This window comes from Carlito syrichta, unplaced genomic scaffold, assembly GCF_000164805.1.
Source record: "Carlito syrichta isolate Samal-C Ts95f unplaced genomic scaffold, Tarsius_syrichta-2.0.1 Scaffold303315, whole genome shotgun sequence".
NCBI classification, from domain to species: Eukaryota; Metazoa; Chordata; class Mammalia; order Primates; family Tarsiidae; genus Carlito; species Carlito syrichta.
The window spans coordinates 14,357-32,764 of NW_007247411.1; the positions used below are offsets into that span (position 1 = coordinate 14,357).

Genomic DNA, 18,408 nt, shown 5'->3' on the forward strand with positions numbered 1-18,408 from the left:
AGGGGGTGTCCCTCCCTGGGCGGGGGGACCCCGCAGGTGGCCGGGCGGGCCGTGGGCCTCTGCGGTCTGCGGCGGCCCTGAGCTCCCCTGGGCTTCTGGGCAGACCTGCGGAGGGCCAGCCTGGCCCCTCCTCGGACCCGCGCAGAGGTTGTCGCCCCATGGCCTTAGCCGGCCGTCTCGGCCCCTCCCCATTTGCGATTCTGAAGTGGTCTCTGTTGTTGAATTTTCTCCAGACATCTAGCCTGCCGTGATTCTTGCAACAGAAATATAACTCACTTAATTTCTTTGACATTTCCTCATCTATAAAATGCCAGTGAGTGTGATTCCACAAAGGATTTACTGAAAGTGACTAACGAAAATATACACTACAAGGGAGAAATCAACAGTTGAAGAAATTAGTCAAAGACAGAGTTAGGATGGGAAAAGATAATAAAAGCGAGGAAATAGTTATGCCAAAAGAAAACAAAACAGCAGAAACAGCTTGTGTTGTCAGGTTCTGTGAAGTTGGTATTGTTAGATCAAAAAGTATTCTGTCTTCATAATATCCCAAAAGAAGAGGAGAATACAATTACGTGTAAGATTTGGTTTGTTGCAATAAGAACATACCAGTTGCTCAGGAAAAGCATAGGCATCCCTGAAATGTCCCCCACTGGCCTTTGAAATGAGTACAGGTGGAGTAGGAATGACATAGTCTTCTGTGGCTTCCCTGCGCTTCTGATAGACCCCCAGAGGAGGCCCATGGCATGGTGCGAGCTTTTAGGTATGGGTGGAAAATGGGAGAATTGAAGTAAATATGATGCTAATACTGTGAAATTGTATCCCTTTTAATTCCGTTGTAAAGCAACATTCTAAAAGATTATTTGTGTTTGGTTTAAAATGTGAAAAATAGGTATTTTAATATAAAGATTTAAATGTTTTATAAAAAGATAAAGGTATTTTATAAAAAGATAATTATGTTAGATTTTATTTTTTTATTTATTTTTATTTATTTATTTTTTTGAGTTGGAGTCGCACTCGGTCGCCCAGGCTGGAGTGCAGTGGCCGCTTCCGGCCACCACAGCCTCGCCCTCTGGGCCCCGGCGAACCTTCCGCCTCAGCCTTCCAAGTAGCCGGAATTACAGGCATGCGCTACCACGCCCAGCTGATTTTTTGATTTATTGTAGAGATGAGGTCTCGCTGCCCAGGCGGGTCTCGAACCTGCAGGCTCAGGCAATCCACTCACCTCAGCCTCCCAAAGGCGCGGGATTACAGGCTGAGCCACCGAGCCCGGCTTGTTAGATTTTATAAAAAAAAAAAAGATGGTTTATTGTTATATATAAGTTATAACCCTGTTCTCATTAGTAAAAATAATTTTGTTATATATTGGAACGTCCTTTTCAATTGCTTGCTGTTCATTAAACGTTATAATATGATAGTATTAATTTAAGAAAACAAGCCTCACATGTTATTTTTCTAGGATGGAAAACATGACCTTCTACTGGCTGGTATTCATTTTATTCTTAAAATAATTTTTAACATCACGCACAAAAACATAATCCCTTTTTCCTTTAGACATCTTTTTGCATTCTTATGTGTTTTCTGTCGTGTCTGACAAATAAGTGATAGCAAATCTTACCAGAGTTAAAGAGGCACTGCTTCTGACTACCAACTAATGGCATTTTGTAATGTAGCAGAGCTGATAAATTGGGTGCTGTTCTAGGGTTCAGCTAAAGCAAATGAAAATAATTTATCAGAAAAACAAAGACAACCAAACACTGAATCACTACAATTTTGTAAGACTAGAGAATCAATCAAAAGCTCTAGAAGTAACTTGAGTTTAAGAGCATGATTGTGGGTGTTTAACAATTAAGTAGTACATTCATTCCAAAAGATTTATGGCCCTTATTTTACTTTAAATGTTACTAATACAAGAACCTTAGAAAATATGAAATATATAGCTCAATGTGCTACACAAGGAAAAATAACTCACATCTCTCAGAAAGTAAAAAAACAGACAAGTAGTCAACATAAGGCAAATGATGAAGTTTAAAATACTAGCCTAGGAAAACATATACCTGTTTTTTGAGATTTATTTTGTTTTTGTTAGACAAACAACAGAAAAGCACAGTTTTAATATTTACTTGTAATTCTTTAATATTTAGTTGTAATATTATAAAGAACAATCAATGGACACCTCACTAATTGTATACACACATATATATCACAATATCTGTAATCCAATATTTAGCATACTTGATAATATTCTGGATAATTTTTAGCAAATAATTAAGAAAGTTTATGTTATTAAATTGGGAGTCATTAAACATTATTTTAGAAAATAAAATGTTAGTGAATTAGTTTTGATGAGAGGGGTGATAAAGAATCTGATAATAAGGAAGTTATAGAAGTGAAAGTTTTAAATAGAAAGTAATTATTTACCTTGTCTTGTTAGAGTTAATCGACCAACATTGTTTTCACTGGAGCTTTGTGTGTAGAGGAAACATTGCAATTACAACTTAAAGCTAATATGGAGCATTAAAATTTAGGTGTATGAAGAATTTTTAACAACTAATAATTATCATTGCTTTTACATTATATAGTGTTTGCTATGCTATTTACTATCTTTCCTGTCATATATTTTTAAAGAAACTTTTAATTTGTCAGAGTCTTGAACTTGTGGAATTCAAATCAAACTGAAAAATATTCTGAATTTCAAAAATGGGCAAATAGAGACATCAAGACGTTATTAATTACTGATAGAGTTTTCAAAATAAAGAAGCAGCTTTTGAAATAAGAACCAGTACCTAATTTTCACAATGCTTTTCTTCAACCTTAAGTTCTTTTGTTTTTTTAACTGTGTAAATAACTCAATAACATGTGAAGCCTGTTGAGCAGAGATAGTAGGGTTAAAAATGTTTACAGTATTTTGGGCCTTATTTGTTATAAGATAAATATGTCTGTTTTTGTACCTCTGGTCTTTCTCCCTGTTTAACTGATGTTATTTGCATTTATTGCTTTTTACTATTTTCTTTATCCAGGTTATTTCTCAGTTGAGGATCTTGAGTAAATCTGTAACAGCTGGTTGCAAATTTGATCGAGAAATCTGGTCTAATGAACTTTCTCCAGTCCTCAATCTCTGGAAGAAACTAAACCAGGTTAGTAGTGGAAGATTCTTCTGATTCTTTTCTATTCTCTTCTCTTTTTTGCCCCAACATCTTAAGCATGTGTTACCCACTTAAGCCTGAGTCATATAAGTAGTCACATTGCACATGTTCCTAACTCGGAAGTCATGACCTGTGATCAGTGATCATCTTCTTTCTTCATACCAATTTTTCCTGAAGCTAACATTTTACTTCCCTTTTTTTTTTTTTTAACACCAGTCTTTGCAGTCTTTAAATGAATAACCAAGTTTACTCAAACTTTCAATCTCTCTTTTAGCAGTTCATTTCTTGCCTTACTGTTTGGTAATGTTTTTTCTTAACACTCAGCTTCTTATAACAGTTTCTGAGCCTGGTTTCAGTTTTTACACAAACTTTTCTAAGACCCAACCCACGATTAGAAACTCAAATTCGTTCTCTTCCTTTTTCCAAGCCCCTATTTGGAATGTAGATACAACCCACTACTAGTTCTCAGATGTTGGATTTATAAGTCACAGCACACCCCTTAATTGTTCCATTTCTCCCATACAGGGAGCAAGGAATGAAGCCTACATAGAATCTGATGTCATGGGAACAGTGAGATAAATGTGTGGGCAGAAGGAAAGAATATTGTACGTGTTGCTCAAAGATTTTATTCTAGGAGAAGAAGTGTCTTGGGAGAAGTCACTGATAAGCTCAGTAGTCCTCATTCTGAAGGGGCTAGGCAGAAGAGAGAAAACCAAGGATCCAGAGATAAAACAAACTATTGAAGGAAATGGTCAACGGTAGATTTTGGAGTAATTTTCTGGCCCTGTTGTCATGTGGCTACTTGACTTTTCTTGTCCTACTGAAATAGACAATAGACAAGTATCCTCAGATTAAACCTGAAATCCTCACCTTTTTAGTTGAATTACTCTTAATTATCCTTCTGGACCATATAATTCTCCTTTTTGAGAACTTGTTTGATTTCTTAGGAATAAAATAAAATGCCAGCTCCTAGCATGGGCATTTGTGGGCTCGCCCCAAGTTGGCTGCCTGTCTTCATTCTGACATCTTTGTAACACACACCCCATGTTTTTGCCACAGCAGAGTACTTGCTCTTTTCTTGTTTAAGTTTTTAATATGTGAGACCCTTTTAAAACATTTTTATTTGGTTCACTCTAAATAGATTTATCTTCCTCTCAATTCACTTGAATAATTTTTAAAATGTCCCTTAATGTCTAACACAAATACCATTTTATCTCTGTAGTTTTCCAGAAAAATGCATTGTAAATCCTGAGGTAACAAAAATGAGTAAATTATTGTTTTGTCCTTTTTAAGCTCACACCAAGGCTGGGAGTGGTGGCTCAAGCCTATAATCCCAGCACTTTGGGAGGCTAGGCGAAAGGATTGCCTGAGCTCAGGGGTTCGAGACCAGCCTGGGCAACTTGGTGAGACCTCATCTCTACAATAAGTCAAAAAATAAACCAGGCATGGTAGTGAGCACCTGTAGTTCCAGCCTCTTGGAAGGCTGAGGTGGAAGGATTGCCTGAGCCCAGCAGGTCAAGGTTGTGGTGGCCCTGAGCATGCCTGCACTCCAGCCTGGGTGACAGAGTGAGACTCCAATTAAAAAAAAAAAAAAAAAAAGCTCACACCATATTTAATGTGTAGATTCACAGAAATGATGTATATAAAAAGGCTCACTTTAGCTCTGTTTCATCTTTTTCTTATTACATGAAGCCTCTTTTTAGTAATCTCTTGAAAAGTCACCTTTCCCTGATTTCCAATTTAATACTTATATCTCTACATGAAGTAGCATAGGAGTTGAAGCATTGGTAATTGGAAAAGATTGTAATTTTTATTTCCAAGATAAATCTCAGTTTAGTATTAGTTTTAATATAAAGAATACCTTTTTATTATTAAGGATTGTAAGATTAATTGCCATGGTTTATAATGTCATTATTAGGACATAATTATTTTTTCTTCCTGTTCAAGTCAAGTAAAGTGCAGTCTGTTAGAGTTCCCACTAGAAGAAACATTGATATCCCATTGGAGCTGGCTGTTTCTCTTCCGCTAAAGAGGCTTAGGAGAATTTGCTGAGCAGTTTAGCCACGGCTGACGCTCAGCTGGTTTTTACTTCCACAGCAGCCTCATGTGGCTACCTCTAGTCTCTGTCCTGAATGGGCTTTGGGTCTACTCCCAAGGAGCTGGCAGGTGAACATTTTGAGTGCTCGTCACTGATTTCACAGTGATAAGAATGTGGCTTCTAGAGCCAGGCTGATAAACTTCAAGTCCCAGCTTTAGAATGTCCTAGTTGTATAAATTAGGAAAAGTATTCAACTTCCTTGTGCTTCTGTTCTCTTATCTGCAAAATAATGATAATTTTTACCTCATGAAGTCCCATAGGGCTTAAATGTATTTATATTTATTTATTTATTATACATAAAGCTTTTTAAATAGTGCCTGGTATATGTAAGCACTCTTTGTTATCCATTTAACTTTTATTGTAGGTACTTTTACTGTAAGTGGTCATTTATAATATATGATCATTATTTATTTGCTCCTTTCTAAAGAAAGTTATTTTTATTATGTATATGATTATGTTAGTAATAGACACTCTGCTAGGTGCTAGTGATTTACATTAGACATTATAGCAGAACACAAAAAAGTACAGGTTTTACAATGTTCTTTGGGAGCCCAGTTGAAGGCATGATTAATTATGCTAATAGGATAATCAGGGAAGACATTTTTTTGGAGGTTATATGATGAGTAAGGAGTTTTCTAGGGGGGAAAAAAAGGTGGAATGGTATTCCAGAAAGAAGGAGCAGTCTGCCATGTTTGTTATTCTGACCTGACTGGAGTCAATAGAACCAGGTTGGAAAGGGCTTAATGTCTCACTAGAGTGCTTACACCTTACTTATTCTTTAGTGAGAAGATTTGTGTTTTATAAAGACAAACTTGATGAAGCTGCAAACAGTGGATTAGATAGAAGATACTAGAGACCTGAAAATCAGTCAAGAAGAAGTTACAATGTTCTAAGAACAGGGTGGTATGGACTTTATTTAGTATTTGTGGCCATGGAATATAGAGTAGAAGAAGAGTCAAAGTATATTTGAAAAGTAGACTCAGTCTTCACAGAGCAATTGCATGGACCTGATAAAAGATAGATATGACCACAGTTTGCAAAACATATGGACTCTTCATGGATTAAACTTTATTGTCATTCTTATTTCTTTAACAATTTGTGGATATTTAAAAGCTTGCCTTGGTAGCATACTTGCCCTACTGTGTAACAGGCCTTAGTAGTGTTTATGGTATTACCCTATTCAAGATCTTTTATTAATTTAGATTTTTGTGTTTGAAGGTTAACACTGTATCTTTAGGTTTTTAGTGACTATTTTAGTGATTATGTATTTTTCAGGAAATAATATATGTACATATAAATATATACATAATACAAATATATATAACTATATATAGTTATGATATATTTATAATAGTTATGATGTATAACTATTATTATCATAGTTATATGTCACTATGTATTATATATCAACTATATATAATATATAACTGTATATTATGTATATCATAATATAGCCATGTATATCATAATATATAGTTATATATATAATATATAGTTATATGTAATAGATATATATTATAACAATATTATATACTTATATATTATATAATTATAACAAATATATAATTATAACATTACACTGTCTTAACTGTTAATTCATATGTTATTATATCATTTTGTAAATTGTTCAGGTGCATAATTTAACAGTGCTTCAATTTTGTGTCATTTTTCCTGGTATTTGTTCTGAAAAACTCACTGAGTTTGAAAGTATTAATTTGAAAGCAAAACACTGAAAGCTATAACACACAAAGAATCTAATCTCGTTTAATATTCTGCATGTCTGCAGTTGAAAGGTCAGTTCTTGCTTTAAAATTTTTATTACACACCAGCTATCAACCCACAATTTTTAATACCTGGTTGATGGTGGTAACTATTGAGAATTACTGACATTCTGACCAATTTACATCTACTTTATATAGCTTCGGAACTCCCATTAATTCTTATTTAAATTACTCATATGATAAAAGTTGCATATAAAGCAATCTCTTTTAGCCTGATAGAATTTATTGAGAGAAAAATAGATGATGTATTTTTTTTCTGAACAAGTTGAACCGGTTACTGAATTTCTTTGTTCAGATTATTAAGTAGATTTGTGTATCTGTCAAACTTGTAGACTCAGAATAACTTAATTTCAAAAGAATGCTCTGAGGTTAAATAAAATGTAAATGATTAACAGGAATAATACTTTCTTATATTCTTGAACTAAAAGTATCTTTAAAATTTATTTCTTCCTCTCATAGTCTTGTTCAGTTTCCCCCCCCCCTTTTAGTCAAGGTGAATCATAAAATATGATTACTATATTGTGTTTTTCAAAACTTTAAGGTAGGAAATTTATCTGTAATCCATACATTTGTTGGATGAAAGCATTTCTCATTTGTGCTTAGGACTTTCTTTGTGCTTTCCAAAACTTCTGAAACTCTACAACTATAATCCATTGTTTTAATAAGTCCTAGGTAAAAGATTCCCCTTGGAATTTCTAGGTAAAACCTTATCCACTTCCCATTCCCCTGAAAACTGATGTTTCTTTTTTTTTTTTAATGACAAGAATTATGTAATTTACAGTGACTATTTTTTTACTTGTGAAGTTCCAGTCAGCAAAGCAGAAAACGCATTCGATTTTTTTTGAGTTAGAGTCTCACCCTGTTGCCCAGGCTGGAATGCAGTAGCAGGCTCACAGCCACCGCAGTCTTGAACAGCCTTGATCCTTCCGCCTCAGCCTTCCAAGTAGCTGGAATTACAGGTGCACACCACCACACCTGGCTAATTTTTTGATTTATTGCAGAGATGAAGTCTTGCCATGTTGCCCAGGCTAGTCTCGAACCTCTGGTCTCAGGCAGTCTTCTTGCCTCTGCCTTCCAAAGTGCTGGGATTACAGACTTGAGACCGCACCCGGCCCACACTAGATATTTTAACAGATAATTTAAGATAGGGAATTGGTAGCATAAATGTTATAGAGCTGAAAAAGCAAGAAGGGAACAGTGAAATAACTGAGATATATGCAGGAAGCAGTTTCCTTCCCCAAAGCTAGATGGACAAAGGAAGAGTCTGAGGGAATATGAACCCTAGAAACATAGAGAAAGACCCTACAGAGTTGGCCTCAGATCTCGAGGAAGGGGTACTGCTCCCCAGAAGCCTGACTCTGTCCGAGGGAGATTTCTGTGCTCTGCTGGAGCTCACTGCTGTCGCTAGAAGGATACTGAGAATAATCCCAAACTGACAGGAAGAAGTGCCATACTTTCCCCCAGTCCTGCTTTCCTTTCTCCTGTTAACATCGCCTTTGGCAGAACCTGACAGGACATCAGCTGGACAGGAGAACTTGAGTTTGCCATCAGCTGCAGCTTCACAAAGCTATATAGATAGACTGTAGAAAGGTGGATTGATTTGGAGCTGAGAAATATACCTACGACTCAGAAATAGAGTATGTCTTTTCATTTGTGTGTTCTTTGTTTTATGCTTTTTTTCCCCCTGATGTTTTGCTTCCTGATTTGGGTGCTTAATTTACTCATTCTCCCTCCCTTTCTTTCTTTTTAATTTAATCATTGAAGGCTGTATTACTGAGCACTATTTTAACAATGGCTCATCTTTTGTTTCTATGTCACACATTCTGAATATATCTATCTACAGAGCTGTCTTCAAGTTCATTCATTGTCTCTTCAACTAAATCTAATCTACCTTAAAAGTTTTACTTTTTTTTTTTAGCATTCCTGTAAAGAAAGCCCCAGCCTTATATGACTCTTCACCTACCATAAGAATTAGATTTGTGGCCATTTGTCTAATTAATTGCTCCAATCAGAAATGATACTAAACTTTCATTAGCTTCCTGAAAAGGGCCAAAGGTTACAGCCTGAAATTTCTGTGTGAGGTCTCAGGGTGCTAGTCAGCTTTGCCTCCTTAGGTCTTTACATATCAAAAGGAATAAGGCCCCTAAACTTAGAGTCATCTCTAGCTCTTCTGGCTCCTACAGAAATTGTATTTGCGTAACACAGCATGGTTAGAATTCAAACATTACATTTCCTAGAAAATCTCTTTTGAGGGGAAGAACACAGCTGCTTTCTTCCTCGTTATAAAGAGAGAAAAAAACACTTTATTTATTCCTTGTACTAGACAATGGAAGATCTGAATACTAGAACAGGATAATTGACCTGGCTTTCGTGTGGCTGCCCCAGTTAATTAGTAGGAAGTCTCCGATTCAGAATGCTGGTGTTTGCGTTGAGGATGAAAATAATGGTGAGGTTTAAAAACTCAACACTTAGTTTTCTGAATAATTATGAAAGGGTGAACTCAGGTACAGTGGACTGGTGCCTTGGGAATAATCCAAAGAATCACAAAGGAGAAGGAAGCAAAGTTTATTGTCCACTTTCCATAGACACAAAGGGACCAGTACTCAATAGGCCCCAAAGGCTGAGAGGCTGGGTATATTTAAGGCTCTTTTGGGCTAGGGAAAAAAATCCAGAGCCTGTATTCTTTGATGTGGATAATAGAAGTCACAAAAGTTTTGTTTCTAGACATCCCCAGGCACCGGTATCTCATGACTCCAGGTGGTGGGCCTGAGGCTGGTTATGGAAGACTGATAACAATGCATCATTGCCAGAAACATAGATGCCTAGAACAATTAGGACTAGACATGTTTAAGGGGCTTGCAACAATTACCAAGTGGGAACCCTGGGAGGCTGGTTTTACTTCTTGCTAATGATTAAGGCTGGTCAGTGTTGAGACAAATGGCTGCACTACTGCTAGGAGTATTTTACCAAGTTCTTCTAGTCTAAGATTCTTGGGCTTCCTGCCTTTCAAATTATTTCTTACTTTCTTCTTATTTCATGGTTGCGTTTGGGTGCATTTAAAATATGCATTAGTATTTTGTTCAATGTTTTGTTGGGTCAGTGAGCTGAGTCGGTGCCACAGGTATGCGATAGAATTGCGAAGAAAGTAGATAAGGAAAAAGGAAGTTTATTCATAAAGTAGATCAGAGGGAGGGTGGATCCACTTCTCTAACGGTGGAGAAGGGGCCAGATGCTTAAGGAACATTGATGAGAATGGGTGAGACAGGGAGTTTTTAAGGCTTTCCTTTAGGGGGCAGGTAAGCATTCTTAGGTGCTATAATGCAGGAGCTGTTGCCATGGTGATGTGTGGTGGTCTGTTTCTCATATCTCTGACTGGATAGATGGGGGTGGTTAGTAAAGGTCTATCATATAAATGAGAAGGTCTGGGCTGGTAGGTGAAAGACAAATTCTTGGGATAAAGGTTAAAGTTGGTAACCCAAGATAAGGAGTGCTGGGCTGGTAGCTGAGGGACACATTCTTGGGAGTTGTTAATCCTAGGGTCTTGTGACCAAGTAAAATGAAGCCAGCACTGGTTATTCTTCTGGGGAACGATGGTTGCTGTGTATATAGCATTGACCTAAGTACATGACCAGGTCTGCCCAAGGCCGGTGATCAGAGAAACTCCATTTGGGGCTTTGTCCTTTCACGTTTTTAGTTGTTTTCAGCAGTATCTAGCCCTGCTAGAAATAGAAGCTGAAATTCTCAATTTTTTATTTTGAGCAATTATAAAATAAACTTTATGTGTTTCATAAGTGATCTTGCGTTGTTTGTGGACCTTTTCTGTTCACGTAGATAATGTATGGTATAGGAATTTTTTTTTCTTATCAAGTCTATAAGGTGACCGTTGACAAGCTGACTGCTCCTTTTAGCCTTTAAGTTGTCAACTAACTAGCTTACTATATGAGAGCTGTCGGGCTCTTCTAAAACTTTAAAACACACACATTTTCTCTCACACACAAAAGTATTTTGTGCTGCTTACTGCCTTTCTAAGAGTAAGTCATGTACATGAAGCACAACAAAAAGCATTCCATTGTCATAAAAATAAATATACATCATCTGGTTATTAGGAGGGTATGGAAGAAAATATAAACGATTCAGTTTAGGCCAATTTTGAACAAAATATCCTATTGCTTCCTCTAAACAGGTACAAAAATCTCAATTCGATGACATTCTGTGTCATTCTTCATAATCTACCCTTCTCTCTCACTCTTTTTTTTTTATTCCAGAAACTGTTAAAATGAAACAAAGTTATTTTGTATAAAATGCATGATGTGCCTGGCTCACAGTCAGTGCTCCATGGATGTGAGCCATTCTTCTCCCCAAATATCATGATCCCTGTTAGGCCTCCTGATGTGACGTTGTGTTGCTACTCTGTCATTCTGCTAGGTTACCTCTTTTCTTGATACTTCACAGAGCAGAATCGTTCCTCTGTCCAAGTCATGGAGCAGATAAACTATTAAAGATTCTTTCCTAAAAATAAAAAATAGTTTTATTAATGTGCCATCTTTTCTGTTAATAGCCTGGTTTCCAAAACTGCCATTTTGTTTTATATACTCAGATTATACATGGATAGTGTATTGCTAGATAAAACCAAGGAATCCAGACAAATTTAAAGGTCCTCTTGACAATGTCTGCCAGTCCTGAACCTGTCTCTCTAGGCGTAGCTACTGGGTTTGGTGTTTATTAACAGTATAGGATTATAGATAGAAGCTGTGAAATTCTCAAGGCATATGAAATCAGCAAATAATTTGTAATTCAGACAAAAGCTTTTTTGTGTTAATGCTCTCGGGTTTCCTTTCAGAAATGTGTAATAGCTGACAGCATGAGCTCTGTGTATCAGGGCTTTCAGAATGCCCCCTTCTCTTTGTGCTTGGCTTCACTCGCTCTACTAGCTTCCTGCGTTTTTGGCCTTTTTTGTTTTAACCTCTTCTACACTTCTGTTTGAAACAAGTCGTTGGGTAATTATCTCACACTTGTTCTGGTGTGTGATAACTCAAGTGATATATTTTTAATTGCGACTAAACTGAATTGCAACTAAAACATGACTGCTTTTGTTTCCTTTGGTTCACCTGACAATTTGGTATGAAAAGGAATACGGTCGGTTTTCTGTCTCTGGGTTCCACATCTGTGAATTCAACCAATCGTGGATTAAAAATATTCTGGAAAAAAAGCAATAAAAAGTAATACAAATAAAAGGCACAATATAGTATAACAGCTACTTACTTAGCATTTATATTGTGTTAGGTATGATAAGTAACCAAAAGACAATTGAAAGTATACGGGATTATGTGCATAGATTATGTGCAAATACTGTACTGTGCTATTTCATATAAGATTCTTGAGCATCCACGGATTTTGGTATGGGGGGGGTCCAATCTCCTGTCTGGACATTGAAGGATGACTGCAGTTGCTACCAGGTGTAAAGGGTTTAGAAAGCTAAGCCCTGTCTGTCCACTAACAGCTGGCTTTGGGAACAGTAAGTCAACCAGCTATCCTGTGGGATGGGTAGCCAGAAATTCTATCACCTTTCGCCTCTTTGTATTCACCAAATTCATAGTGCTATTTCCTCTTCTTTCTATTTGCTTCCCTTCCCAGCTTTCTTCTTTCTCCAGTCTTGTTAGAAACCTGTTTTTTGAGAGATGTGATTTACGCAGACATATCAAATGTTAACCTTCTGATAGGAATGCTGGGAAAGTTGTCCATTGAAATTTATCGGCAGGGCCTGGTGGCTCAGCCTGTAATACTAGCACTTTGGGAGACCGAGGCGAGTAGATTGCCTGAGCCCGCGGGTTTGAGACCAGTCTGGGCAACTTGGCAAAACCTCGTATCTGCAATAAATGAAAAAAATTATCTGGGCGTGGTAGTGCACCCCTGTAGTTCCGGCTACTTGGAAGGCTGAGGTGGAAGGATTGCTGGAGCCCAGCAGGTAGATGCTGGGGTGGCCGTGAGCCTGCGTGACATTGCACTCCAGCCTGGGCAACAGAGTGAGACTCTAACTCAAAAAATAATAATAATAATAATAATAGAAAGAAATTTATCAATTCAGACTCTTTGGAGTGCAAGTGACTGGAAAACTCCACTCTGACTGATTTATTCAAAAAAGGGGGAATTGATGGTTTAGATAACTGAAAGGGTATTAGACTAGTTACTGATACAGCTTGTTACAAGGAACTTGGAAGGTTGTCATGAGGACCCAGTAGTGTGTGTGTGTGGGTAGGGGAATATATGAATATATATATACACACACCCACACACACATACATAGATATATGAGGGGGGGTGCAAAATAAACCCTGGAATTATTTTTTGGGAGTATGAGCCCCTAGCAGTACAGGCCTTCCCAGCTCGGTAAGTGTTATAGGAACCCATCGGAATCAGTGTACCAGCTAGCGTTGTTGTGAGAGGCTGCATTCGACTTCAGTGAATTTGTTTTTGGAGACTTTTCAACATGTTCACCTATTTCATGATGGGTGATTTACATGAATAGTCCACCTACACTGTGCTGGATGTTCAGCAGTTTTTAACCAAAAACAACATGACCCCAATCCCCCCACATTCACTATTCACTTGATCTCACCATGAGAGGCATTTTTGGTTCCCCGGATAAAAAATTCCTCAAGGGGAAACGTTTCGCCATTGTGGAAGCAGTGAAACAAAAAAATGGCAAAGTACAAAAAAGGCATCAAAACTGATGATTTAAAAAACAGTTTTGAGCAGTGGAAAAAGCGTCTTGATAAGTATATTGCATCGAACATAGAGTACTTTGAAGGCAACTGAAGTTGAAACATATAAGAAGAAATACACAGTTTTTTATAAATAAATTCTGGGGTCTTTTTTTGGTCCCCCTGTGTGTGTGTGTGTGTGTGTGTGTGTGTGCATGTGTGGGTGTGTACATACTCAAATACATAAAATATATTTATTATATGCTGACTGTAAACTTATATATATTCTGAAATATCTGATGCACTGAAACTAGGTCATATATGATCATGCTTCATTGAATAATTATGATATACTTGTTCCATATCTGCTTATATTGTATACACCACACCCTGTTCTTCTTTGTGTTAGTATCATTTTCCAGCCAGCTTCTCTTGATTGTTGCACAATGACTGCAGCTATTCTCTGCCTTATGATCTCTCAGGTTCCAGCGGAGCAGATGAGAGCTATGTATGTAATTTTAAGTTTTCCAATAGCCACACTCTAATGAGTACAGAGGAAGAGGTGAAGATAATTTTATTTAAACTGATTTAGCCACAATATTAGCATTTTAATATGATTAGTATAAAAATTATGAATATGATATTTTATATCCTTTTTACATATTGCCTTTGAAATTCAATGTGCATTTTACGCTTCCTGCACATCTCTAGACCATAGTACTTACTGGAACTCTGGTTGAATTTTAAGTATTCTTAATAGTTACTTTCCTAAATCAACCATTTAAAATATTCAGTACATTCAGCTTTCTATTTTCTTGGATTGTAGATAAATGGAATCTTGCTTGAATGAGATAAGTTTGGGTGTTTTATTCCATAAAGTGACAGTGCATATTTGTCATATCAATCTAATAGAATGGATTGAAATCCACAAAATCTACTTTGAAATAAATGAAATTATTATTTGCTAATCTTGCTTAGTATAAGTTTGATAAATATTTAAATGCCACATGCACCGTATTCACTTCCAGGAAACCTGTTTTAGTATTAAGAATTACAGGAGTTCTTTAATTCAAATTTTATGTGAGTTTTATTGCTTAGTTGATTTATGATGGAGATATGTTAAATGTTATTTATTGCATGTGCTGGTTAAGTAATTAATTCTAAATAATTTTTTGGTAATATTAGACATTGTTTCCTTCTGGATTCAGTTTTTAGTTTTACCACCAATTATTTTTTAAGTCTGTATCTTTATGTGTATTTATGTATCTCAAAAGTAATTTCAGAACATTAATATTGTAAATATAAAAGTGATAGCAATAAGAATGTCTAAATTTAAGTTCGTTGCCTGAATCTGTTTTTAAGAATGATTTTATGTTAACAAAATTTATTTAATGGTAATAACCATGGTCATGATATTATTAAATTAGTTAGTATGCTAAACAAATGAAAAATTGGCGGTGCTGTCATAGACAACATGAATGTGGCAACCAGTAGAACAAAGAAAAAGGATCTTTAACTAGGATTGTAAGCAGAATATATAAAGAAAATTAGGATAGTGATTCATGGGTAAGAAAACAGGACATTCCATATTTATCTCTTGATATTCTTTAACAAAAACTTTTAGAATGTTATTGAAAGTGAATTTTTTCCTCTTAATCACATACTCTTTTTAGAAACAAATGGGCTTCCTTGAGTTTTTCTTAATAATTTGAGAAACCCCCGAATTATCATGTATCACAGAGTATTAAAGTGTAGATATAGAAATAAATACTAAGATATAATACTCGTTGATTTTGAGCACAAGATCTTTCGTGTGGTTTTTTATTGTACATACAGGTAATTTTCTAATTGAAGTAAGCATCCATTCCCGTTGTATTTCAAAACCTGGCCTGTTCTGCTCCCCCTGTAGTGGTAGAGTGGTAGTGCAGCTGTTCTGCCCCTTTGCATTGGCTTGCAGGCTGCTCTTTTCCCACTTTCTTTTCTCCCTCTCCTGACTATTGCTTCTCAATGTGGTTTCTCTTTCACCATTCCCAGTTCCCATTCTGCATACTACTTTAAATGTTTTCAAACTCCAGAATTCCCTTTCTATGTATTTGCAGATTTAATACATTTGACCACTTATAAAACAAGAACAATTCAAAAGTTTTAAAACAGAATGGAACAATTAAGCGTTTTTAATGACTTTCCAAGTGTTTTAGCATGTCAGTGATTCATGTTACTTTTCAGCAAATGTAAAATAACACTTTTCTTTCAGAATTCAAACCTGATTCATCAGAAGATATCTCCTCCTAGTGAGCAACAAGGATCTCCAATATTATCATTCATTATTCTTGAACAATTTAATGCCATTCGCTTAGTGCAAAGTGTTCATCAGTCTCTTGCTGCTCTCAGCAAAGTCATCAGAGGAACTACCTTACTGAGCTCAGAAGTACAAAAATTGGCAAGTGCTTTATTAAACCAAAAGGTAAGCCAGTTCTCTTTTTATTTCATTGTGAGAAGTAGCTCGTCCATCATGCATATTTTTTTCAGGAAGCTTATAGCTAATATTAACAGAAAACCCAAGTCCAACTAGCTTAAGCCATGTGGGAATTAATTGGCAGGTGTAACTGAAGAATCCAGCGTGGTAGCTAATATTACTTTGCTTGGAGGCAGGTACTTAAAATTGTCATTAAGGTCTCAGTTTATTTTATCTATTTAGCTGTCTGGTCATTGTGTATATAATGAAATCCATGTTGATTTCACTTTGGGGCAGGCCCTTTAAACATGGTGGTACCTTACTAGCCCAAGTTTATATCCCCTGAGCTCCAAGTCCAACAAAAAGAGCACCTATTTCCCAGTAATGCACACAAAAACTTGGGATTTGCTTTGATTGAAACCAGTTGGCTGATGTGTTGTGCCTATTTTCTTTTCTTTTCCTTTTTTTTTGAGTTGGAATCTCACTCTGTTGCCCAGGCTGGAATGCAATGGTACACTCATGGCCACCGTAGCCTCGACCCACTGGGCTCAGGCGATCCTTCTGCCTCAGCCTTCCAACTACAGGGGCGCACTACCATGCCCAGCTTATTTTTTGATTTATTGTAGAGACGAGGTCTCGCCAAGTTCTGGTCTTGAACTGGCGGGCTCAGGCAATCCACTTGCCTCCGTCTCCCAAAATGATGGGATTACAGGCTGAGCCACCAAACCCAGCCATTGTGCCTATTTTCACACTAGTTCTGTGGGCAGGGTGTGTAAAACTCTCACTGACTGGGGCTTCTGCCAAAAACCTATCCCAGGATCTGGATATGGGTTCGTCTCCATCTGTACCACTTGTACTAAGAGTAAGGAAGGATGGCTACCCAGTGGGAAAACAGGGTACTTTTAGAAGAAGTGGAGGCTTTGGCCCCTTCCCCCCCTTGGGGAGGTGAATCTTCTCTCTCCCTTCTCTTTCTCTCATTTACTTTTAAGTAAACTTTTCCTTTAAAAAAAAAAGAAGAAGAAGAAGAAGAAGTGGAAATCAACACTTCTCCTGCCAAATAATTGGATCATTTTAAATGGTAGTAAAAATTCGTGTATTTTAGATTTATTAGATAGAAACAAAAATTAGAAGATGTCCTGCAGATTATTTCAGCTATTTGGAGAATATGAACTTTACATAACTTGGTATCTGGAAAATGCTTCACTAGAGCACCATAAAAATTAAGAGTTTTTCCCCCTTGCTTTTTACTCTCAATATGGGAAAATCTCTGATAGCTAACCTAAAAGTCCTCTTTGCTTAAATATAAAAAGCTAGCTTTCCTAGAACTTGCTACATGAGTCACTAACATAAAAAAAACTCATGCTTTTCCACCTATGCAAAGAAACCTACTGCAGTGTCCTCACCTGCCTTTTTCCTTTACCTTGAGAGAGTCTGCTTTGCGTTGTTGTTCCTTTGTACATAGATTGCTCTCTGTTAACCAACTGTCATGATCAAAATACTGTCGTTTTTATTTGTACCACAGATTGCAACTAATTTGTTTTTAATTTAGAGTAGATATATTGTCAGTCATGAAAGATTTTTGGCACAGTGAAGGAACCAATTGGAAAGGATTTTAAGAACTTTACATTAATTAACTCATTTAATCACCACTATACAATAACAGTATGAGTGGTAATTCCATCATCTCCATTTGATGAATCAGAGGCAGAAGGATGTTAAATAACCAGAGTCACACAGCAAAGAGGGATATGAATTTTGGAGGATCTAGATAACATAATAAATGTAAATAGTTTATCAAAAGATAAATATTCTTGAGACTACATTTCTTTAAAATTCAACTATATGCTGTACAAGGAAAAATATATGATCTAGACTATTTGCTGTTTAATTAAAAACGGAAGGGGAGCCAGGCTTGGTGGCTCAGCCTGTAATCCCGAGGCTTTGGGAGGCTGAGGTGAGTGGATTGCCTGAGCCCATGGGTTTGAGACCCGCCTGGGCAACTTGGCGAGAACTCATCTCTATACTAAATCAAAAATGAGCCAGGCGTGGTAGCGCGTGCCTGTAGTTCCGGCTACTTGGAAGGCTGAGGCGGAAGGATCGCCGGAGCCCAGCAGGGTGAGGCTGCGGTGGCCAGGAGCGGCCACTGCACTCCAGTCTGGGTGACAGAGTGAGACTCCAACTCAAAAAAAAAAAAGAAAGGAAGGGGAATAATGATTATATAAGAACATGT

General features: G+C 36.8%; 1 protein-coding gene across 1 annotated transcript in view; it reads left to right on the forward strand.

The window, feature by feature from the left end:
- Positions 1–18,408, forward strand: part of LOC103260721 (cytoplasmic dynein 2 heavy chain 1-like) — a gene marked incomplete at its 5' end in the record, with an annotated part of 80,695 nt that overhangs the window by 3,888 nt on the left and 58,399 nt on the right. The window contains 2 exons of the mRNA XM_021712488.1: positions 3,014–3,134; positions 15,978–16,187. Coding sequence (XP_021568163.1) covers positions 3,014–3,134; positions 15,978–16,187 — 331 coding nt within the window. The remainder of the gene's footprint in view (positions 1–3,013; positions 3,135–15,977; positions 16,188–18,408) is intronic.